Source organism: Halyomorpha halys, unplaced genomic scaffold, assembly GCF_000696795.3.
Source record: "Halyomorpha halys isolate HHAL.00 unplaced genomic scaffold, Hhal_1.1 Scaffold144.1, whole genome shotgun sequence".
Lineage (NCBI taxonomy): Eukaryota > Metazoa > Arthropoda > Insecta > Hemiptera > Pentatomidae > Halyomorpha > Halyomorpha halys.
The window spans coordinates 591,596-617,528 of NW_027106983.1; the positions used below are offsets into that span (position 1 = coordinate 591,596).

General features: G+C 29.2%; 2 protein-coding genes across 10 annotated transcripts in view; one reads left to right on the forward strand and one right to left on the reverse strand.

The window, feature by feature from the left end:
• DCTN1-p150 (dynactin subunit 1) overlaps positions 1–20,201 on the forward strand; it is a 39,827-nt gene extending 19,626 nt beyond the window's left edge. For 5 of the 7 annotated variants that reach the window (XM_014416940.2, XM_014416942.3, XM_014416943.3 and 2 more), the window contains 19 exons: positions 263–434; positions 1,267–1,490; positions 2,680–2,876; positions 3,760–3,919; positions 4,018–4,224; positions 6,112–6,282; positions 6,502–6,634; positions 6,947–7,128; positions 8,301–8,438; positions 8,509–8,703; positions 9,854–10,055; positions 11,437–11,636; positions 12,005–12,238; positions 13,377–13,551; positions 14,587–14,756; positions 14,831–14,911; positions 17,271–17,411; positions 18,542–18,631; positions 19,924–20,201. In XM_014416940.2, the coding sequence (XP_014272426.1) occupies positions 263–434; positions 1,267–1,490; positions 2,680–2,876; positions 3,760–3,919; positions 4,018–4,224; positions 6,112–6,282; positions 6,502–6,634; positions 6,947–7,128; positions 8,301–8,438; positions 8,509–8,703; positions 9,854–10,055; positions 11,437–11,636; positions 12,005–12,238; positions 13,377–13,551; positions 14,587–14,756; positions 14,831–14,911; positions 17,271–17,411; positions 18,542–18,631; positions 19,924–20,067 (3,216 nt within the window). In that variant the 3' untranslated portion in view covers positions 20,068–20,201. The remainder of the gene's footprint in view (positions 1–262; positions 435–1,266; positions 1,491–2,679; positions 2,877–3,759; positions 3,920–4,017; positions 4,225–6,111; positions 6,283–6,501; positions 6,635–6,946; positions 7,129–8,300; positions 8,439–8,508; positions 8,704–9,853; positions 10,056–11,436; positions 11,637–12,004; positions 12,239–13,376; positions 13,552–14,586; positions 14,757–14,830; positions 14,912–17,270; positions 17,412–18,541; positions 18,632–19,923) is intronic. The other 2 variants (XM_067045324.1, XM_067045325.1) reach the window with 1 other exon arrangement.
• Positions 20,202–22,185: 1,984 nt separating this feature from the next.
• Sfxn1-3 (Sideroflexin-1-3) overlaps positions 22,186–25,933 on the reverse strand; it is a 21,882-nt gene continuing 18,134 nt past the window's right edge. For all 3 annotated transcript variants that reach the window (XM_014416965.2, XM_014416966.3, XM_067045328.1), the window contains one exon: positions 22,186–23,956. In XM_014416965.2, the coding sequence (XP_014272451.1) occupies positions 23,909–23,956 (48 nt within the window). In that variant the 3' untranslated portion in view covers positions 22,186–23,908. The remainder of the gene's footprint in view (positions 23,957–25,933) is intronic.

The window sequence follows — 25,933 nt, forward strand, 5'->3', positions numbered from 1 at the left end:
GACCATAGATAAGCTAGCAGACAAGCCTTATTATATCAAATATTCAGATAAGAAAACAATATTGCATGCTCCTTGTTGTTTTAGATTTCAGATACAAGTCTCTGAGTAAGATGTAACCAGGGAATCTAGGGATATGAAACATTGAGTTGTTTTTATTAGTATAGCTCTAAATTTCATAGTCGTTCTTGATTAAATCCTATTATATTTTACTTTAATTGAATAAACTATTTGTATATATTCTTTAACAAATTGGATTTTATAGACAGGTTTTGTTGAAACTTTGAAGCCTCAGTTCACACCAGGACAAGTCGTTTCTCCTGGACCGACAGTCAGCACTCCGCAGCCCGTAAAACTGCAGCTAGAACCTAGCCCTGAGGTTGAACAACTCAAAGAACAGATTAAGGAACTATCTGAGAAATTAGAAACCATGAGAAGTCAGTATTATTCATATAATCAATTTCAATTTAAAAAAATAGTCATTTCATAAAATTTAAAAAATAAACTTATTTTATCAATTTGATAATTTTCAATTCTTTTTAGTTTCATATATAGTTTTGACAACTGTTTGTTTCATTGCCTATTGCAGTAAGATACTTTAAACAAAGGAACTTAATTAACCCAAGCATTAATTAGTAATTTCACTTCAACAGTATTTTAATACACTTATTATTTATATATGCTCAATTCAACTGTTTAATTTTTTACAATTAATATTCAATAAATTGATTGTCAAATATATATTAAATATCTATTTTTTTTTAATTTCTTTTGGTGGAGGATGTAATTAGTAAACAATTTATTTCAAGAATTAATTTAATTTTGTATAATGTGACGTTAGACCCCATTATCAGCCCAAACAACTGTTTAAAAAATAAAAATACTCTGTTATCTTCTATTTATAATTTTTTAAACCATTTTGGGTAAAACTAAGAATTTGCAGTGGTCATTTCAGAAAAATGAAATGAAGATTTTACAGAAGTATTCTTCCAAGGTCGAAATATAGACCGTCAAAATATATTTCATTGCGTATCGATAATTTGAGTAAATTTAAACGGATGTTAAGCAACTACTCCAGATTTATTGTTTATTTTGACTTTTATATCAAGTAATTACATCTACTATGTATAATCTTTGATCAACTCCTTACCATGATATTTACTTCGTGCTGTGCAAATAGTATAACCTCTTCTTTCTTTCCCATCTCATTCTATATTATTTCACAGAGGAAACAAATTTGACTGTTAATGTTTTAATTTTTTTTTATAGTTAAATATAAAGAAAAGTCGCATGAGCTTGATTCACTTAACATCCAACTTGAACAGTCTGCTGAATTTAAAAACAAAATAATGGAATCTCAAGCTGGATTGAAACGAGAATTAGAGAGAGCAAAACGGGAACGTCAAGAAGCTCTTGATGCAAAAGATGAACTGTCTGAAATGGCGGATACCTTAGAAATGGCTACATTGGATAAAGAAATGGCTGAAGAAAAGGTAAAACAGCTTCTACTCATTATTTTTTTTGGGTGATTTTAATGGAAAAAATTTATTGTTGAATTTTTGTCAGTCCCCTGTGTATTGGGAATCCTAGGTCCTGCAGAAAATTTATTGAAGTGGGGTCTTCTTTTTTCTTTAGATATACTGAATCCATTTCAGCCCTGAATCGTCTGGACATTCCAAATCTGCATTTGGATTTAATGTAGATGCCTTAAAAACAGTTACCTAACTCCTTGGCACTACTGACTGATGTGGTCTGCTGAATGAGTTTTTGCCAGGTGACCCTATATTGTGTCATCACTCTGTAATTGTGGGTGTTCAGCTGGTATTGAGCGTCCCGATGACAGCTTCCTCTCATTGAAATCTACCTCTTCCTCTTGTTCGTTAAATCCTTCCATTGAGTAACTTTTTTGCAATACCATTTTCCTGAATTTCTGGTAATGTGATCAGCTGAAAGAAGTCTTCCTAGCTTAATGTGTCTCATTACATCTATATTTCCATATATATCACAGATTTCCCTGTTCCTCCTCCTTCTCCAACTCTGACCCACTTAACTGGTCTGAATGTGCAGCAAAGGATCTTTACTCGAAGATGAGGATTTCCTAAAAAATTTTAAAGAATAAATCCTAATTAACCCTCCTTGTAACTTAATTTATAACCACTAGATTGATAAAATCTGCTTTAGTCTTAATAAAGGTAAAATGCACGTGGTAACCAAAATTTGACTGTTCATACTGAATTGATAGTTCCTAAAAAAAAAAAACTTGAACCACTTCAACCCACAGAGAATTTTGGTTTCTGTACTTTGTAAGGAAGTGCTATTTCCAGACCAGTAATTGTGGAAGGAGGTGTGGATACTTAACAGCCAAGTTTTTCCACCAGTTATAATGTTCCTGAGGCTGGGTGTGCTCCAGAAGGGTTTCCTGACTGCTGATATTGATACAGTCAGCAGTTCCCCTAAGAATCATTATATTGAATGAAAATTTGGCTTTATATATTCTGAATCAGCAACTATAAAAACCTAATAAGTAATCTTAAATTGTTTAATAATGTTAAAGCTATTCATTATTTCTATCAAAGAACAATTTAATGGAACTCTTTATTTTTTGTGCTTTCAGTAATTTTTTTTTTTATGTACAATAATGTTTTCTAGCTTTAATGATGAGAGTACCTTTAATAATTTTAGGCTGAATCTTTACAAAAAGAACTTGAACAAGCAATGGAAAGGATTGAAGAATTGGAGATGGAACTGGAAATAGTTAAAGCAGAGCTATCTGACAAAATGGAAGCAGCTGGTATTACAGTAGATGAGGATGAAGCCACTCCTTTCAAGATGAAGCAACTTCTTCAGCAAAATGAAAAACTTAAGGACACCCTTGTTAGGTTTGTATGAATTTTTATTGTTTATCCCATCCATCTTGTGGTTAATATGAGTTTTATTACTTGGCTCTCACAAAAAACAAACAATAAGCAGTGTGAATAATCTGCCATAGCAAATTAAACAGATATATATATAAACCCAGATAACTGTTGTTGACAAGATCCTTGTAGATGTATCAAAATTATTCTCCCATGCTGCAGAAGCAAGAATGTTTTCAAATAAATCTGTACACAAGAATATACCAATATTTATTTAATAAAGTCTAGTTGACTCATAAGTGCCTAAAGTTTTGGTTCATTTCAGGATTGAGAGTAATTAAAACTTTGATTATTTTCTTAATAAACAAGAAGTATCTAGTTTCATTTTTGTGGTATTTTTGACTACAGTCTTTATATATACCATCTACAGGTGACCAATCTGTTCTAACCATGGTGGGGGGGGGGATCAAGTCCCAGGCTGGATTCTAACTGATGTTGCCATCTGTGCTACGGACAGCCCATCCTTTTCTATCTATCTTTTGGGATATTGTATGAATTCTTTAACAATCCTATTAAAATGTTTTATTGGTTATGCTTTGGAAGTTTTGTCTTTCTCCCAAGGATTCTGATTTAAACATCCTCTTCCTGGATTTTCAGTGTCCCTACAAGGGTAGAGGAAGGCCTTGGATTATTTTTCCTAGGTTCTAATCTATATAACTATATACATTCTACCTCATTCTTTTATTCTTGAACTATTCTCCTTTAAGTTTTCTATGCTCTTCAGAACACCAAATCATCTTGTTTTTATTTTGGATTCAATCATTAACATCTTTTTATACGTTAGTCATTTGACTAACTAGTAAAGTTATTTTCAAAAGTGATATTTTGTGTTTCATTTTACTTTCAGGTTAAGAGATTTATCTGCTCATGAAAAACACGAAAAACAAAAACTTTTGAAAGATTTTGAAGAGAAACAGTCTGATTTTGATCAGCTTCTTAAATGTGATGAAAAACTCAAATCTAGAATAGCTGAAATGGAAGAGCAAATTGATGAACTCCATGCACAAGTGATTAGTTTATTATTTATACTATGAATAACATTCTATTGAATTTCCAATATTGTTTATCTTTTCTTGCTACAACTCATAGATGTTTTTATTGACAGGTTGATGCAGCGTTAGGTGCTGAAGAAATGGTTGAAACACTTGGTCAACAAAAGCTTTCATTAGAAGAAAAAGTAAAAGAATTAGAAGAAACTGTTGCAGAACTTGAAGAGCTTCAAGAAGTTAATGATCAACTTCAAGAAGGATTCAAAGAACAAGAACAAGATTTCAGACAAGAACTTGATCTTAAAAATTTACAGATCTGGGAGGTACATTAATATTTTTTAAGCTCTAAATGAATATTATTTTATTTTATGTATATTTTACTGAACAATGCCCTGTTATTGTTTTGCCTTGCTTCGTATTTTTATTTTTTATTCCCCTTTTTTCTAGTATATTTCAATTTGCAGGCCTTACCATGATTGATCCATGGCCTTCTGTATTGAGAACTTATGGCTGTAATTTGATCTTATGATATTTACATTGATAAATTAATGTAGATAATTACATAAAATGAAAATAAAATGTAAAAAGACGTAACCTAAGTAGCAATTGAAAATACCTCTAGAATAATATAATTGGTGTAAAAATGAATTGTAATTATAATCTGTCATCTTAAAAATCATCTAGTAATACTCCTTAATACTAGCTCTTAAAATATAACCTATAAAAACTTATATAATGAATAATAAACTATACTAAAATAAACAAATAAATCATCAAATGTACTGAGGGAAAACCGTCAGAATGATTATTATAATTTTGTTTTATTCGATAATATAGACTAATCTACCTCTACCTCTGCCTCTTCCACTTTATAGCATATTAGTTTATTTTAATACTTAGAACTGTTCAGTGCATCAAATGAATAGTTTTATACACAGCCTTCATTAAACTCTCATTTTTTCCTTACACCCTTCAGAAATTTTGATTTGAGATTGAGAAAATCCTGACACTTATTTTCTGTTGTCTTTGTTCCATTCTGTCCTCTGATTCTGATTTTTGATGTGCTGTTTTAAGTGCTTCAAAAAGGATCAATATTATCTTCTATATATGAGATAATAATTGGTATTTTACTATACATTGTTCTGTAGATCATAAAGAAAGCTTATGCAGTATATTGATTGTGTCGATTTCCTACAATTTTTATTGTACAATATCTTATATATGACATTAGTAGGCATTGTTATATTGTGCTCTTTGTTTAGTCGTTTATTATTTGAAAATAATTATGTAATTTTCTGTTTTGTTTTTTTATATTTTAGGGATTATCCTTCTTACTTAAAATTCTTTATATTACTAATTTTGTATCAATGAACTAACCTAACCCTGCTGACGTTTCAAACAGTCTGTCCATCTTTATGATCCAATTATAAATATAGTTACAAAGTTTTTGAAAAATAAACAAACTTTATTTTTTTTATATTTGATTTTTTTATTATAATGAGGTCTATAAAAAAATTATCATTTTAGACAATTATCAATCTTCCTCAAATCTGTAACAGTAAAATAGGATGTATGATATATACATATATGTTTTTTCTCTAATTTATTTTATAATTAATTTATTTCAATATTGAATTGTCAAGTAAAAATTGTAAAAAATTCTTAAAATGGTTACCAGGTTTTATACAGCTATATCTTGACTATTTATAAAAGAACCATCGTACCAAAGACTTTTTAAAAAAAAAACTGTTATACATTGTATCCAAAAACAAAGATTAATTTATTTTTTAATAAATTGTAAAGATAATGTTATGATTTTTAAAATTCTTTCATATTCTCTTGGTTATTTCATTCTTCATTAGTATTTATTCTTTGTTCCCTTTACACTGTCATAGTATCTTTATTTTTATTGCTACTGAAAGCCTACAAGTTAGATCCAGATAAAGTAAATAAAGTAATAGTAAGATTCCAGGCATAAATAAAACTTCTACATTTGAAGCATGTATTCTTGGTCCCAAACTTGACCGGATCCCCGATCAACTTTTCCTTGTAAATTAAGTTATTGTTCTCAATTTCATCTTATTATATCTATCATAATACTCATTATCAAATATTAAATTCTGGTGAGTTTGAACAAAATTATCAAGAACAACAAAGTAAATTTTCAAAAATATGTTTTAATTTTTTTTTTTTAAATTATTATGTTTTAGGCTCAAAGAAAGACTGAGCAATTGCTGGAAAGTCTGGCAGACAGAGAATTAACAATTGTGAAATTCAGAGAACTTGTTGGTCGTATTCAAGAAGAAAATCAAGATTTAAGACTACAGGTTGATAGCAGTTCTAAGGCTTCTCCAATGCCATCCGAAATTTATGATTTCAAAGTATGTATGATTTCGCAGTTAGATAATTTTATTTATTAAATATGAATCATTGTTGGTATGTGTAGTTTAAAAAAGTAAATATAGTTTTTTATTATTTTGCATTATTTATATTTATTGAATAATACCTTTATTTATTTTGTCTTAAATTAAGTAAATTTCTTAGTTTTGGGATTAATAACATGATTTATTTGAAACTATTTTATTTTTTTATGTTTACAGAAAATGTTTGCAGAAACTAAAGCACATGCTCGTGCAATTGACCTGGAGCTTAGGCATATGGAAGTACATCAGGCTCAACAGCATGTTCAGTACCTTGTTAATTTTATGCCAGATTTTTTCCTTACCAGAGGAGGTATATTTATCTCACTATATTGCTGACTAAATAAAATTATTTGAAACTTCTACATTTCTATCTCTTTCCTAGTTACTTTCTTTTGGATTTTAAATAAATGTGTTATTAGTTTTTTCTTATCCATTATAATATTTTCTCTAAAATTTGAATTCAAGTATAAAATCGTTAATGCTTTTTTTTCTTTTTTAAATTTGTTGATTATAGTGTATTTTTTAATATACTTATATTTAGTAATATTAAAAAATGAGAATCTATGAACATGTTATTTTTAATATGACAGTATTAATTTTGTGGTATTATTTTTATTTCTAGGAGACAATGATGCTGTGATGTTGGTTCTTTTGATGCCACGTCTTCTTGCAAAATGTCAAGTTTTGATTTCACAGTTAAGAGACAAATTCCCTGCTGCCAGCACTGTTGATAAAACAACTGTTGTAAAAGCTCAACAGTTTTCAGCCATGTCCAGGTTTTCTACGCATATTTATATTTTAATGGTAAGATTCTGAGCCTTATGATGAGTAATTACATATTATGAAAAGAGTTAATTATCAACTTCTTACTTCCGATGTTTTTGTTCAATAATAATCCTACAACCTCACTATTTTTTTTTAGACCCTGATACTTGATTTGTTGTGAACTTATGTAACATTCATACGGAATCTGTTCATTAATGTGATTCAGTGTTTTGCATGTTTTATTGAGCAGCTTTGCTTCTAACAGGATATAAAATTTAATTAAATATTAAATACTATTTATGAATTATCATTTGAAAAAATTTGAAATTTGGGATATTTCAAGTAGTCAAATAAATAATTTTTCGATTTATTTAATACAATTTAATGATGATGATAAATTGATAAATGAATTGGCCAGTCAAGCTTAATGATAAAAAATGACTGATTTCACTTTATTGAAAATTTTAATGCCCTGATCAATTAAAGTTATCACTTTAATTCCTAGACTATATTGAATAAATTAGTTAATCAAACCTCGTCTTGGTTTCAGTTATTTCTTAGAATTTAGTTAAACATGATACCAAAATTTAAGATATTGGTAATATCAGGGAATTTTTGAAAACACATGTTTTCCGCTGCATAAACAACTGGCTCGGTGTGGCAATTCATAAAAGAGGACGCCCTTTTTGTTGCAAGAGCAGCCAATAGAGGAGTATCCTCTGTGAAGCAGTCTCAATTCCAAGACTTCCAGGCCGGGATATTTAATTGTTATTACCAGGGAAGGGATGTTTGGTTGGGGAAGTTTTACTGTACTATAAATGTAATTAAGAAATGATGTTACCTTAGTAAAATGTAATATGGAGAAAGAAAAATTAAATAAAAACGTCATCATAATGAGCCTGTCAAAAATAGTGTGTATATATAGATGTTAACTGTTTTAGTGTATGCAGATTAAAAGTTTAAAAAAAAATATTCTCAAAATGTTGAACTATTTGCAAAACAAAAACTAATTTGTTTCATGTAATTTTACAAAATGGATTGGGCCATTTTAGATAACACACTTAATGTGTCTAACCTTTATAAAATTTATTGTCTCACTCTAATAAAATGTTTTAGCATTGATAGTGTTTTGTTTAAAAAAAAAAGTTCTTAATTTATATTTTTGTAAATTAAATTAAATTATACCTGTTACTAATGCTTTATTTTTATAGGGTGTTCTTCACCAATTTGTTCATGGATTAAATACTTGTAAGCCTGAAACATTACTCAAAGCTGGATCTTCTTATTTAGATATGGTTCAGCAGGAAAAAGCTTTGGATGCTTATATTGAACTTCTCAAGCAGGACAAAGTACGATGCTACCAACTATGTTAATGTTATTATAAGGATTGATTTTCTTAATTCCTTATTTTTCTTGTAGGTGGATGAAAATGTAAATACTGAAAGTTTGGAAAGAATAGTAACTTATTTCAGTACCCTCCATAATACACTAATCCTACAATCAGGCGATACTGGAATTCATCAAGGACAATTGCTTGCAGATACTGGGAAGGCAATTCTCTGTGCTATAGACAGCATTAACACTGATATAAACATTATATTGACACTTACTCAGGTATTTTTGTTTTAAATGTTTTCCTAACGTTCCTATTATATAGAATTTAATTTCAGAAATATAGAGAATAACATAAAATTAAAGAATCATAAAGTTGGAAGTGGACCATATTGTTGGGTGTTCTAATTGAAAGGTAATTTCCTGAAAGTTCTTATTAATTTTTGCTTTCTCAACTACCAAAGATATTTTTATTCATGTGGGAATTTTAAAAAAGTTTATATTCTCAGAATTAAAAATTTAATTAAAAAAAAGGATAAAAAATAAATTATCAAAAATAATTTAAGTTCAAAAATAAAAGGAGTTCACTTCTCTGTGCATGTGCCTTCTTCATGTTAAACCATCTTCCAGTGGACTGTAAATGTGTCAGGATTTTTCTTTCAAATGCTAGAAGATCCCTTTCATCGGATTTCAAGAAGGTCCAGGTTTCTGAACTGTATTTAAGAACTGGCCTGATCAGTGTCTTATACAGTCTTGTGTTTGTGGCCCTCAGTATTAACCTTCTTCCCAGATGCCAACGCTGTCTAAAATAGCACCTATTGGCTGATGCTATCTGCCTCCTTGTCTCATCTGCTTTTAAGTTGTATATCGGGGGAGCCTCCACAGCTAAAAAATCCAGGAAAAAAATTCTCCCTACTCAGTAGAAATGGTGAAGAAATTATACTCATCTAAGCACTTCACAGATTTTTTTTCATTACTATTAATACTACTATTTCTATTTATACCATATGAAATATTTATTACTATTAATATTATAATATTTTTACTTACTATATTATTATTATATTAATATAATATAATATTATTACTATTAATATCTTAATATTTATAATATATAATATTTTTCATTGCTATTAATATTATATATAATATTATTCATTGCTATCAAGTATTATGATAATATATTAATTACCACAAACCTTTGTGATGAACTTTTATTTAAATAGTTGAAAAAAAAAACAACACTTTCTAGTTGTTTTGTTTCTGTCTATTCTATTTAGAATAGATGTTTTGTTTTATATAAGAGTGCTAATTAAAAAAAAAAATAGCAGTACTTATTGAAAAAGCAACAACTTTAATTAATGTGTTGAAGTGCAATAAGTGCGAGTACTACATAAAACCTTGGTTTATGGTTGTTATTTTTTATTTTTAGAGTGAAGGGTTAGAAGTGCTGAAGAAGACTCCTAGCTGGTTTGAAGGACTCAGGTCACAGCTTAGGCAAGTTAGAAGACACTCTGATGTTGGGGATCTTCATTTGAGTCAAGGTTCAGATCTCAGCGGAGTATCACCCCATGTTGTGACCTTGGCTAGGGTCATTGCTGAAACTGCTACTGGTCTTGCTCTTACTACCAATGGTATTTTGTATTGATTTTTACATCAATAAATGTTTAAATTTCTTTTAGTAAATGTTCTACTAGTAAATGTGATGTTAGTTCTATTACAATGACATGATACAGAATTGTAAAGAATATAAGAATAACAACATTAGTATTACTCTAATAACATTCCTACATTAGAAGGACTCGATGTCATCTTCTTTTCAGGCACATTGAAGGATTGCCAGGAATGGAAGAGGAAGCAATATAGAAAATATTGGGTTTGGGTGGTTAGGGAGTTTATTATGGAAGGATTGATATTTGGTCCGGACTAGATCAGTTAGATATGGAATGTCCAGGCCTTTATGGATGATTTTGTTTATGACAAAGTAATGGGCATTGATGATTTTACCAAATGTTTTGGATTGTAAGGATTGGATACAAGATTAGAGCCCCAAAGGTCAACTCTGTATGTCCAGACAGGCCTTATTATAGTCATGTAGATCAGTCTTTTGTAATGGATTGGAAGTTTAGACCATTTGTCTAGTAAGTGCTGTAATAGTCGGAATCAATTTTCAGTTTCTTGTTTGAGGATCCCCAGTTAGTTGTTTGTCCAGATGTAGTCCAAGATAGCGGATCTGTTTGATAGGGATAAAAGGAATATTATTAAAGGACACTGTATGGCAGTCCCTAGGTTTATGACGAAGGATAAAGGCAATTTGATGAGATTTGTTGGGATATATTTTAATCCTCCGATGCAGCACCTTTTCAAAGTTTATGATATGGAATTGGTTAGGAAAATATGTTGAAAGGAGCACTGTGTTATATATATTGGTGAAGAATATCATGGTCTTTTGAGGAAGAAGTTTTAAGATAAGGAAAGTAATTAGGCCTGATCCAGGAGGTTTGTGGGGTGGTAATCTCTGAATGATGCCAGTTATTTCTGAAGATGGAAGAACCATTCTGTTTATGTCTAGATTTATAATTAGGGGAACTCAAATCAATTTATTCTCAATAAACAAATCTTTTACCTTGAAATATAGGTAATTATACACTTCTTAGTAGATAATGTGCTGTTCTGCAATCCACCTCAAAATGAGCTTTGAAATGTATATTTATGTTTGAATTTACTAGATGTATTATTTTATAAAGTTGTAAATGTCAATAAATAAATTTTTAAAAAAAGTTTGTAATTTGTTACAAATCAAAGTTGGATAGTTAGAAAGAAAACAATTATGTACATAGTATAAGTGGTGAGGAAGCTGTATTAGCCTTTGTATTTGCTGATTTTTTTTTAAACTTGAAAAATTTCATTCTTCAATGTGTTCATTGATAGAAAAATTATATATATTAAAATTTTACATTATTACATTAAAACTTATTAATTAAAAAAAAATTGTGAAAATATTTATTTTTTTAGATACTGACAGCTTGTTACCAACATCAAAGTTTCAAGAAGTTCTAAGGCAGAGTTTTGATAAACATGTAGATTCAGAAAAGTATAAGTCTGATACCAGCTATATAGAACAGTCAATGGAATCAATAGCTATTCACGTTTCAAACCTTGTGAAGGCGTTGCAAGACAATGAAGATAAATACCTTGCTCAGCAGAAGGAGAAGGTAATATTTAGTGAATAATAGATTTTAAATCGGTATCCATCCAGGCTTGTAAAAACACCTGTTGTTGGCTGTCTATGCCAGAAATTACCTATCCTGTATCTTCATAATCTAGATGGTTTCCTTTAACTGCTATTCATCCATTAATCTTCATCGCATTGATTGTATTGATTTTTTTTTTTTTTTTTTTATTGTTGTTGCCAGTTTTTCTGTATTAGACTGAATTTATACCTTGAGAGTCCAGCACATTGGTTTGTTTTGAGATTAACATCTATTCTTTTCATAATATTACACTGAAATTGGAATTTTAATTGAAGTATAAATTCAATTAAAAAAAAACATAAAACGAATTTAATTTTGTTTGTTTACAGGAGACTGTCGAAGCACCTTTGATGGTTCGTGCCAAGGCTGTGAAAGCCAAATTGAATGCAATGTCAGGAGTTGAAAAACGACTAGAGAGGAGTGCTGAAGACATGAGGGAGATGAGAATGGCGTTGCGAGCAAAGCAAGAGGAACTTGCTGAAATGTCTTTAAGAAAAGATATATCAGAAAAGAAATTGGCTAATATAACCAGGGATTATGAGTTAACAATTGAGACTTTAAAGGTATGTATAAAAAAATTGATTCGTGAAGTTATATAACCACTAGTTTTTCATCATAATTTCTTTCTTCATCAATGACAACAATTTCTTCTTTTTTTTTTTATATATATGAGGAAATTGCTATGTTTTGTTTTAACTGAATCTTAGCATTAGAGTTAAGAAGATGTGTAATGTGGTGATTCAATAGAAAATGGCAGTTCTTAATCCACATTGGCCTTTATTAATAATTATTTTCTACTCCTCTAAATAACATTTAGTTTAGAAGTAAAGAATGTTTCAATACTAGGCTCTTTTGAACTTTTACCATCATAATTTTTCCTTAAGAAAATGAATTACAGACAAGAATTCATGATAATCTGAGCACATAAGTAATACCTAAGGAAACGAGTCAATTCCCTCAATGTTGTGGGGGATTGACTTTGATGTATGGAATCTTTATCTTGCCGAAACATTCCTCAAATCTGCTTCACTAAAATTCCTATCAATTGGCCAAAATAGATTCTAACTTTTTATATTATAGCTTGAAATTGATTAGATAATCATTTAATAAATTTAAAGTTAATGCTCGGAGTTGAGCTTTGGGGCTCAACTAAACCATCAAATTCCTCCCAAATCCAATCCTTACAGTCTATAATCCTTAATGCTCCTTACTTTGTCACGAATCAAGTCATCCATCAGGACCTCAGTATCTCATATGTTGCCAATTTGGCCAGAACCAGATACCAATCCTTCCATGATAAACTTCACAACCACCCAAACCCACTTGTTTCTAACCTGGCTTCTCCTTCATTACCTAATAATCCTAGACATCTGAAAAGAAGATGGCCTCGAGATCTTCTTCTCTAGAAATGTTATTGGAGTTTTATCAATAGGTAAATTCTCCACACGTTTGTATCATGTCACTATGCCACCTACAGTAAATTTACTTGTATATATTTTATACAGTTGTAAATAACAACAGTTAATGCTTTTATAGTTTGAAAAAAACACTAAACCATTTATTTATTTAGTTCCATAGAAATAATCAATACTGTTGACTTTATTTAACAGAATGTTAAATAAAACATATATATATTCTTAATATAGATATAATATATCCTTAATAAGTTATGATTCTTACGTTTATAACTTTCTTTCAAAGCGTAAACTTGAAGAATCCCACCAGCAACTGAAAAGGAAAGAAAAAGAATTTGAAGAAACAATGGATCATCTTCAGAAAGATATTGATTCCTTAGAGATGGAAAAAGGTGAATTAAAAGACAAACTTAAAACATTACCAAAGAAAGCTATTATGGATATGAAGGCCTCTCCTATGAGTAAGATAATTTTTGTTTACTATTATTATTCGTTTTTTTTTTATTTACCAAAGTATCTTAAGGTAATCGAGGCTTGGCACATGAAAGTTTTTGTTACAGTCAATTTATAGAGAACATTTTAGACTATATTTCAAACATTGAACACCTTTTAAATAAACTGGTATTTAGTTTTAGTATGAGTGAACTGTATATTATAGAAAGTAAAGTAAAGAAACTTTGGAATAAAGCTTATATTGAATGATTCACAGAGGGTTTTATGGTACTGCCCAAAAAAATAAAATTTAGTTAGATGTGTTAATAAATAGCATTATAAAATGTGTTAATAAAAGTATTATAGAAGATAATGATGAAGATGAAGATGAGGTGATGTGTGAAAAGAAGTGAATCTTACTCAGGTGGGTTGATCATAAATAATTGAAGGGTACTAATAACAATAATAATAATCTTTATTTATTCTGGGATTGATTCCATTAGAATAATATATAGGCGTCACAATTAGGCTTTAGAGCCTTAGAGTAAAATACAAAATAAAACTCAAATTATCAAACGTCATAAAATATAATAAAAGAATAAATTTGAAAAGATAAAAATGAACAACAATAATTAACAGCATATATACAATAAGAATAGAACAAATAAAATAAAATTATATGTCATAAAACATAAGATGACTAACACTTCTGATAATATATGAATGAATAATGATTATGAGTATACTTACTGCTATTGAAAAGAGAAGTTGGCTAACCAATATACAATATCTATCTTCTCATAAAACTTAATTTTTAACAGAACGAGCTGCCTTAACATCTGAATAAGTTTAACATCTCTTAAGTAGAATATTGTTTGAGTTATGAAAGATTTAAAGTTATTTATTCATGAAGTCTTGTAGCAGGTCAGGAAATGTTTTTAATTTAAGTAGCACTTTAATCAGTGGCATTGTCTTGAAAAGAATTATTTTATTGTAATTTACTGTTATTTATTATTTATTTTTATCTTATTCTATTAGTATAAAGAATATGTTTTATGTTTTAGCATTGATCAGTAATGAAGGTGGGCTCAGCAATATGAAAGTTATTGAATCCCCTATTTTACTTAATGAAATTGATTTATTGAAATCAGAATTAAGACATGAAAAACGACTAAGAACAAAAGCTCAGTATAGGCACTATATGGATGTGCTTAAAAAACTTCCTCCGATTCATGTATGTCAGGATATAATTACTTATAATAATTCATAGATATATTTCATTACTAACATTTTACTTTATTATTGAAGGTTAAAAGTAAATCCAATGTTGAGAATGAAGATATCAAAAGGATTGAAGAGCTACAGAAAAAAGTATTACGGTTTCAGCAAGTGAGTATCTTTGTTATTTTTATGAATAAAAAGTGTCATAAGAACTACTAATTTTAAATTTTGACATTAATTATTGTTTCGTCTTGATGTAATTGTGTTTGTGCTGTTAATTTATTTTAAATAAGCTGTCTACATTTTGTTAGTGGTTTGCTATACATGGTAGCATTTGCATTAGCTAATATTCAAGGGTAACTGAATAAGTATTCATTTAATTAAAATCTAAAAAAAATATAGATTATCTCTTAAAAACATAGCCAATTTATTTTAGACCTTTGACAAACTTTAGTTCTTCTGGTAAAACTTTCATATTCTGAATTAAAGTTTTGTTACGAATTGAATGATGTAATGAATTAGTGAACTAAATGTAAAATATTATACAGTTCTTGATTATCTGCAGTTCTCTCTGTCCATAGTGACATCAATGAAACAATAATCTTCTATAAATATTAGGAAAGATGGTGAACTAACAAAGCCAAGCACTAGGGTTGATTGTCTCTAAGCAATAATGGAAAAAAAAAAAAAAATTATAAAAAAAGAAAGTAGAGTTTAACATATAAGCTACTTGATACTGCAATATTTGAATGGGTACATGGAATTTCAACTGAAAATATGCCTATGTCGGGTCATTTTAATGCTACAGGGACAAGGAAATTTTTTGAAGTCTTCAGTTTTCAAGGAGAGTTTGATGCTTCCTCAGGATAGCTTACTCGGTTTTAAGAAGTGGTATTCATGAAGTAAGACTACATGGGAAGAAGTTTAGCAGTGACCCAGAAGTTGAACAGATTTACAATGCTGATGAGTCTCGATTTAATTGTAAATATTTACTAACTCATTCACTTGCTTTTGAATTTGAATGGGTCACAACAGGACTGAAGTCTTATCAAAAAAGAAGAATCTTGAGTTGGATTGCCTCAAGTCAGCACAAGATTAAATTAGGTATTATTGGAGAAACTAAAAACTTTTGTTTAAAGGCACCAGAGTGGAAAATATACCTGTATATTATTTCCACCTAAACAGAACCTGTTGGATAAAATTATTTTCCAAAGTTAGATACTTAAATCATCAGATTTGAGAGTACCTCAGCTCCAAAAAGTTATTATTAAAGGCTATGTTGTTCATAAATACTGCTACATATAATCCTGCAGAAGTATTAAAATCAGCTCGTGGATAAATCATTGTAAAATAATTACTACGAAATATGTCTGATCTTATTCAGCCTGTGGATGAGAATGTGAGTTATTCAAGGTGTCTAGTAACCGGGAAAAGTCGGAAATTTTGAATTCTGGAAAAGTCAGGGAATCCAAAAAACCAACAGAAAACTGCCTTGATCAGAAAATTCAAATTACAAAGAATACAGAATTGTTTTATAATAATTATAACAAGGCTTTAAGAAAAAAAATTGTGCCTAGTACATATGACAGACTAGTTGTCTCACTATTTATTATTACATCAAGAAACGCGCAATGTATTAGGAAATATATCGCACGAGGACTTAGACCTCCAGGTTCTGTTGCCTATATAATAAATAAATAATTGGTTACATTAATACCAATTTTTCGATATCTTATGGTCGTTCATTGGTCTTAAGAATAAAATCAAAATGAGACAACTATTTTGAATAATAGTCATGCTCAGAAAAATACATTTGGATGTAAGTCAGAGAACTTAAGTAGATGGGGTATGATAAAATTGATAATAGTTCCATGTTATTATCATAATTCCGTCTTAGATAAACATTAATTCTTAAATTTCTTCCAGCTTTTGGCTATATCTGATGATATAGTTTTTGAATATTAGTTATGGCCAGAGTTATCAAATATGACCTGCATAATACTATAAGAATGTTATTTTTATTTATAAGAAGAGAAATACTCACTCCTATGTGTTACTATAACTATAACAATTTATCTTCCAAAGTGTTCTTTATGAAGCGTTCACTATAAGTAAGATGGGGTCCTTATGTATAGGTGATATTAGAATGATTTTTGGATCACAACATAATTATCAGCCATTTTGTTTCAAATTTTGAGAAAATTTGGAAAAATATAAAAAAGTAAGGGAATTCCTTCAAGTTAGTTGGCTAAACACCCTGCAATATTATACAGAAAGAAGATTTACTGGCCTAACTTGTCTAAAGAAAAAGATTGACAAGGGATACAATCTTGGTACTTTTCCGAATGATTTATGTTTTAAAATAATGAGCACAACTGCAATGAGTTGTTACTTGGATTATAAAAAACAGTTAACTTGACTTATATTGCTGTATAAATTCTGTTTAGCAGCAAAAATTTTATAAATAATATCTTATAAGTTTGGTTCTTCAATAAGGCCAGTATATTCATTTTTCAAATTTGTTTAGGATTTCATAAACAGCTTACCTACTGTGATTAATTTCTCAAAGATAAAACCTGGAGTAGATAAGAAGGATTACATGCAGAAGTACTTAATTGAAGAAGAAATAAAAGAAAAAAAAATGAGAGATAGTTTGAACAAACTACAGGTACATTTATATCTAATATATTACAGAAATATATTGTGTATTAATTTTTATCTTTAATTTATTAAAGTTTTGAACTCATTTTAATTTTTCATCATTGTTTTGATGGAGAAAAGTTTTTTGTAATAATTTTATTAAAAATGATAATCAAAATTTTAATTATATTATTGAATAGTTATATGATTTTCCAACTGCCAGGATTTGAAATTTTTTTTATCCACTTCCTGGTTGTACAGGTAGGGCTATCTATAGGCAACCAATCTATTCTAACAAGAATGGGGGGCAGGGAGGAAGACTAAGTCTTCATTTCGTGGGGCTGCCATGAAATAAAAGTCAACCTACCCTGGCTAGGTTCGAACCAGCGCAGTTACTACGAGGATGCTAAGTTTGACGCTTCAACTCTCTTATTATTTCCACATTTATTAGCTGTTTCATGGCCATTATCTGGCCGAGGAAAGCCCTTTTCTCACTTGTATGACCTTCTATGGTACTTGAGTCCACTAGAACACTCCATAGAGAGTACTTTTCGTATTCTTATGTAATAACAAAAAATTGTTCTCAATCTCATACCCCCAAGGATCTTTTATTAATATTAATACTTATTTACCTCAGGATCTCTTTTTAGAATTAGGATTGAACTGGGTGTATTCAGTACATTTAAAATATTTAGTGATTAATCTTTTATATCTTTGTCAGTCCCAACTTCACATTGAGTTTATTGCTTTCTGATTTTTTGTATTTGCTATTTTTGTTACTTCTTATTCTCGATAAATTATTGATAATTATTTTATTATGCCAAGTAATAATTATTAAATATGTTATAGAGGTATTGGTACCAGTGCTTACAAGACGTATTTCTAATCTTAAAATTTTGTTTGGTCTTTTTTTTTACCTGAAGATCATTCTGACTGATAATTTGCAATTTGATTCATTTGGATTTAGATTTTGAAAAACTTGATTTTCTAATTGGTCTGAAACATTAAAAAAATGGTAGTTAAGCTACCATAAACATTATTGAATTAAACATAAACATTATTGAATTAATCAATAAACATTATTGAATTAAAGATGATATGAATTAATAAGAAGGAAAAAATACATTATGAATATGTAAAGATTTTTTTTTTGTATAGATGGAAGTAACTAATGAAATAATAAGGCAAAGAAAAGGAGCTCATATTAAGACTGATCTTGCATTATTTGCTTCTCCAGAAATGGTTAAAGTAAGTTAAATCTTCATTCTTTTAACTTAATTTTTTTTTTTTTTAATAAGCTTATATCAGGCTCATCATTTTCTTTAATATATTTTTGATCCAGAATGTATATGTTATATAAGGTTCTGCTTAGGAACCACTTATAATAATGTATACTGTGACAGAAATCAAAAACAACAAAATAAACAATTTTTTTAAAAGTATATGAGCCAACATCTCAAATTTTGTAGGCCATAGATGAGAGGAGCAACAGTAAGCTGTGCTTCAAAAACTATAGTTAAATAGAAACATTGGTGTATGCAATAAAAAAAATATTTTTTTTTTTTTATATAATACTCTATAAGTGCTTAATAGAGGTGAAAATGTTAATAAAAATGCCTACCTTATGTTTTTATATTTATACACATCTATTTTTTAAATCAATACGGAACTTATGGCTTCAAAAAATCAGTTATTCTGGTTTGTATTTGAGCTTTAATTTTTTTATATGTAACTTACAAAACTATAGATAGTACTGAAAAACAAAGCATATTTATGCGGAAGAAATTCAAATGTTTGTAAACAAACATATTGCAACCTATCTAAACCTTAATATATTATAAGTTGTATGAATTATATAGGCTATTGAGCCACAGAGTCCTAGTTATAGAAATAAACATAGAATAGATCTAAGAAATCAAATCTCAATTATAAAGGTGTATAAAATCCTCAGTAACAGAAGCATTTCAATGCAAAAGGGTTGAAAACTCTTTGTTATTATCAGTAATAGAGGATTCTAGGGTCCAATTAACCATGCTACCCTGTGTTGATTTGTGAAAAGGTAACCCAAATTTCAAACACGAAATCAGATTGTATCAAATCATTAATTTTTTGATAAAATAAAAATTTCCTTGAAAGTAAGATTAATTTCTTATAAATAACAAATTAAAGTTTAATGCTCAGAACATTTAGCTGCTATACTCAAATTTAAACTAGTAGCCCATAGTGATTTTATCGGGCACAATTTGATTTTTGCAATAAAATATGATCACTTGGACAAAAATGTATTATATACTGAAACAAATTCTAATTATTGCTTAATAACCTTTAGTATTACCTTTGAACTGAGAAAAATTGGCACAGCAACTCTTTAACTATCACCCTGTGTACATCTGCTCTGACAAAGGATTACAACTTAGACTGAAACTTTTTCATACTATATTCATATTTTATAGTACGTTTTCTTCTCTGACCATGCCCCCAACTAACCTCTTCTTATTGGACATTGGATGTTATAATTAATATGTATGAAAATGTTACAGGCTGCCCAAGAAACAGATTTTGTTCCAATGTGTGAAATTGTCATGAAAACAGCAGATCCTGATCTGATGGGAAAGACCATATCTCTCAATGTAGATTTGTCGACATTAGAAGTAATTAAGAAAAAGCTATTTGCTCTGTCATAACAGAATATAATATAAAATGGTCCTTAAAAATGAACCTAATTAGAAGTTAAAACGCTTATTTATTTGTCAACTCAATTGTGCATATATTGGTATTTTATTGTGATTTTTTTGTTATAAGAAAGTTGTTTATATTAAAATAATTTAATTTTTAAAAATTCCTCCTAAAGTACCCCGTATAATATATAATCACTATTCTTCCAAAAGTGGTAATTAAGAAAATTAATAAAACTAATTATTTATTATTTCAATCTTTATTATGTATGAATAATTGATTAAAATATGTATTTTTTATATTAAATGTATAGTAATATAATAAAAAGTTTTGTCTATAAGTAAATCCCTAATTTTATTGAATATTTAAATGGTTGTTTATCTTCTAAGTTTACTGAGAAGATTTAGTAAAGTTTTAGTACAGTACCACTAATAGTTTCAGCTTTATAGGCACTTTATGATATAATGATCTATTAGTCACTGAGTAATAACTGTTTTTTAAAATATTATGAAATAAAAATTTTATGTAGAGAATTTAATCATCTTTCAAATGAGTGGCTATGATTTTCCTGGAAGTTTATAATTTTAGAGTTATTTCAAAAACAAGCAAAGTTGTTTTTATGTATAGAAACAATTTTTTTTAACCACTGAGGGTCAGATTTATTTGGAACCCAGCCTTATTGCACAAATATAACATAAAAAGAACCTCTATTAATAATTTCATAGACATAAGCATTATTGTTTTAGAAATACAATGATCATTAAATCATACAGAATAGTAGAGGTTATATTTCTGATCCCCATGACAAGGAAGGTTTCTTATTTCATATTGAATCTTTAAATTACAAAATGACCATGAGTAACCTAGCTCAGAAATTAAAAGTTATATGAAACTGTAATCACTTATTTAAGGTAAGTATATGTCTGAACTGAGACAGCAACTTTTTCATTAAAATCGGCTAACTCAATATAATAAATATAAAGGACCACTTTATATTTTCGATTGTGCGCTTTTTTTACCATTTTTTCAAAACGATTTTGATTAAACTTGTTATATCAAGTTACAATCAAATGCTATTAAATATCATCAATAATAGAATTTGATAAATAGGTCTAATAAATATATAACTAGTTCTTAACCACATTAAAATAGTCTGATAGGACTTAAATATTTTTAAAATTTACTTTTAAAAGGACCTATCATTTTATTTAGTAACATGATTAATCTCTTGTTAGCAACAATTAAAAATGGATAAATATAAATTATGAAAGAATTTAATAATTCACTGAAGAGGAAAATAAATGTTTTGGGGTTTACATTATAGTTAGTTATGACTGCTAGTGGATCCAGCTGAAGGCATCCCCTTCTGTGGAAAGGATCTTGATGAATAATGGATGAAAACATCAAAACATTTTGACTATTGTCATAACAACCATGAAAACACAAAAACATAGTAATAGTGTTTTTTTTTACTAACCTATGAATGAAAATATATCAAGATGAAGTATTGCCATCTTGAATTATAAAGAAGATGCCATTTTGGACCAGGTGAGGATTCTTCAAATTATAGTGATAAGTCAATGTTTGGTGTTGTACTTACTGCACCGGATTTTCATAGTTTCTTATCGATCATTTGCATTAAGTAAGTAATCAGCCATTTGGCTTTCTAAGATGCATAATAGGACTGGATCATAGCTGTGGGTGGGGTTTCCAAATAATCTCAACCTTGTAATGGTGCTCAGTGATCACCTACGTTACATGCAGCTACACATTGCCATGTGTATATGTTATAATACAATTTGTAGCTCAGTACAGAATAAAAACTAAAGCCCTTCTACACTCTTCTCTTTTTTCTCCTCAACATTCATATTAGAATCTATAACACTGTTATCGACCTTTGGGATCACCTGTAATCATCACCTATTTGGCTTAAGAAATCATAGTTCTATAAGGCCTATTGTGCGTGCGCCACCCACATTACAACGTTGTATCAAACAATACAGTAAGACAACAATCATGGTAAGGCAGAATAGCAGCATTATTGAAAAACTAATAAGTTACAATAGTTAAAATATTTAGACTGAAATATGTTTAGTAAGGGCTTAAGGATTCAATCAAAAAACAGGTTTATATAAATTTTTTATTTCTTAAATTACATTTTCATTTTGATGATAACATTAACATTTGAAAGGTTAATTATTGTCATACCACGCTTTTTAAAAATACTAACTTTATTATTATTATAAATAAGTGTTTCAATTATTGCTTTTGAGAATTTGTACAAGAAACAAGAGATGGTAACTTGAGAAATAATAACTATCCTATTGTAGAGGTGACGACATACATGCAACCAGTTTCATAATTAAATAGTTCATAGTTCCTTAAATAGTTTTGATTTGTACTCTGCTTAAGTGATGCATAATCTTCTACTAATATGATAACAAGAAAATTTTTTGGAGGTAAAGAACGCGAAGTGGACAAGTAACATTTTACCTCGGGATACCTGTTGGAACTCATTGAATATCAACTACCAGTGTTTACCTTATTATTTTTAAACATATTAAAAACTTTTTATTCATAAATTCTCAAGTGTAACAAAGGTTAAAAGAAAAAAAATTATTTTGCTGTATTGTAATTTCAGAAATAACACCCTCTACTTTCGACTTACAGATATGAATAGTATTTGTTTATTCTAATAACTAAGGGAATTTTTCATTCCTGACCGGCTTTATCATTTTTATTAGATTAGTTACCTTACCTACGATTAGAAGGGTTTTAGATATTTGATTGAAATTTAAACAACCAATTAGATGATTGAAATTCAGTCAATCATAAAATAAAAATAAAAAAATATATAAAATGGTAAAGTGAAAGTTATTTTTTATACTTAGGCTAGCAAGTTAGGGCTACACAATATTGAGGAGGGAATCAAACAAATAATCAACAACTAATTAAGGGTTGCAATTTGATGATAACAGACGGCTTTCTAAGATATGCGTAAAGCCAATACATTTGGAGGGATCCATTGAATGCCACACTAAAACCAAAGTATAAGGAAATTTATACTTTTTTTTTCATTAAGCTCCCTTAGTGGGCAGGATGGCCCTTAAAGAATGGATAAGATTCCCCAAAAGGAAATTTATAGCAACATACATGTTGGAGGTTCTTTGAGCATTGCTGCTGGTTCAAAAAGGTAATGTCACTATGTTGAAGTCACCAGTGTTCAAAAACGGATGAGGTCATGCTCTATTAGTGATAGCACCAGATTTTTTTCTCTCCTTGTAAATAACATTATGAATAATCTAAATATTTAATCTCATTTCAACAATAATCTCTCCCGAAGTAATTATTACAGATATAAATTTCCATAAACCATTTAAAAATAAAATGAAATTTACTGATAAAATTTATAGATAAATGATTTGAAAACATAAGGTATATTTCAACAACCAGCTATGACTGTTCAGAACTGCAACAAGCATCCTTAGTACGAGTTTTTCTATCTCTAAACCTGTACTGCGCTTGCTTCATACAGTTTCAGATAGTCAGAAGTGTTTGTTGAAACAGACCTATAATAAATATACAGTCTTTAAAAAGGTTAAGTTTTCTAAAAGTGAAACAATCAGTTTAACACATTGATTACAGTTTCAAATAAAACTATGCTTCAGAATGATACATAACTTCCAATTATATCATCATTTGAAACCATGGAATAATTTAAATACAAGAAAACCTGAATAAGCTGAATTTCTAAGTTGTTTCTCCTTTTTACCATGATATAAAAACATTAGTGTTGAAAGTAAAGCTGCTATACGTTACAAAGAACTTGTTGCATTTCAATAATATGGTTTAAAGGCCTTTATTATAGAATACAATTCCATCCTTCCCAACCTTTTCCTGTAATAAAAAAGAAAAAGATTAAAAAGTTTTAATTCCTTGATGGCAAAACACAACAAAAACTACAATCCATACACAGGGTCTATCACCAATCTTCATAACCACTGAATGAATAGATTGACATAGATAGTAAGACTAGTGTTGAATAGTTAAAAATATAATTGTAAAAATGTTTAAATAATACAGATTTCCAATAATTCAGAAATTAAGGTACAGAGTAAGGTCTCAAAGGTGACAAATCACACTACAAATTTCAACTTGTAGATTCAATTCGACTCTTAATAGGTCTGAAAAAATTGAAAGGTATAGTGAAAAAAGTACTAATTTTCTATACCTTATATATCTATTCATTAGATATACATACAATATGTATATATTGTAATATCCTCTTTTTGTGTAAATAGTATATTTTAATGTATAAACGGTTTTTAATATGTTTATATTTTATTTGTCATTTCAATATTGTTCATTCACCTTGTTAAACCAAAAAGAAAGCTAACCAATTTTGTTCAGTCAAATATGGAGTTGAAAGATCATTATTCAAAACAAAGAAGATAGCAGGGCGTACCTTGCCAAAGTTCGTTGAATTGCGGCCATGCTGAGCAGATTCAGCTATTTTAAAAACTTTATTTAACTTCCCATCATAAATGTAGATACAGTAAATTTAAGAAAAAAATAAGTCAAGAAAAAGTGGTAAAGAATAATACTCAGAAAGGAAATCATTTGCAAAAACCCAAAACTGTTGTGTTACAATCAATGTTTACATGGAACATCGAGACAGGTTTTTATTTTTTGGAGAGAGCATTCATTGCTAAGGCATGGCCAGAGAATGATGTTTCCTGGATGAGGAGGTCCTTATCATCTTTTGTCTAGCTCAAGGGTGGACATCTTGAAAAGGAAGACATCGAGAAGTCGCCCAAGAAGAATAAGGGACTCTTGGTTTAAATTGCCATGTGAGAGGATGTCGGTCACCTATAAGCAGAGGTGACTGGAAGCCATTGTTGACCGTTAGAGCATTTTGGGAAAGAAGACAAAACTATTGTTGACATATATATATATATATAAAATTATATCTATTTTAATCTAAACTTTATTATGAAGTTTAGTGCCATAGCTATAGAGGCCTTTGCAGTGTAGATTTTAAATTTTTTTAACTGATTTTCCAACAGATATTACAGCTGGAAAATTAGCATTTTTTCACTATAATTTTCAATTTTTTAGAACTACTAAGAGTTGAACTTTTAATGGATTTTGTGACCTTTGAGCTCTTTATGCTGTAGATTTTCCAAATTTTTAACTGGTCTCTCAACAGAAATATCACAGCTGGAAATTTGTGATTTTTCACTACTCAGGGATGCCACAACTATGGGTGTTAATGACCTCTCGGTTTTACGCCCAAAAGCCTCAATGAACAACAATAACAACTATGGCATAGGGAGTCAATATCATTTCCAAACCTATAAAGTTCAGCTTGAAAGCCCTTAAGCCAAATGAGAAATTTAGAGATTTAGCAATCCTAAACGACCTGTTTTGCTTCTGACTGTGACTGAACAGTGGAGAAATACTTTCTTAAGGTTGTTCTTTTCGGAGTTATCATCCACACTTAGTTTCTTCTGATGTATTCTCTATAATGTTCTTCTATTTCCTGGGATCTTTGTCAATTTTCACCTAAAAAGTCACTAGCAAATCTGCTAAGCTTCCTCTTTTAACCCTCCGCTTCAGTGAATCTCTTGTGAAGGGTCCGGTACACCCTTGTTATCCACGGCAAAGCCTTTCACTGGATCATCGCCAGCCTGCACCTTAAGTGTTACGAGGGATTCTGGCACAAAGTGGGAGACTTGTATAACAGAACATCCAAAAGCATACCTTTATACCAGGTCATTCAAAAAGTCCTGTCGTTTTTTTGGGGGAAATTATAAATAAATAAATAAATAAATAAATAAATACGCAGGCACTCCTAAAGCATATTTGGGATGA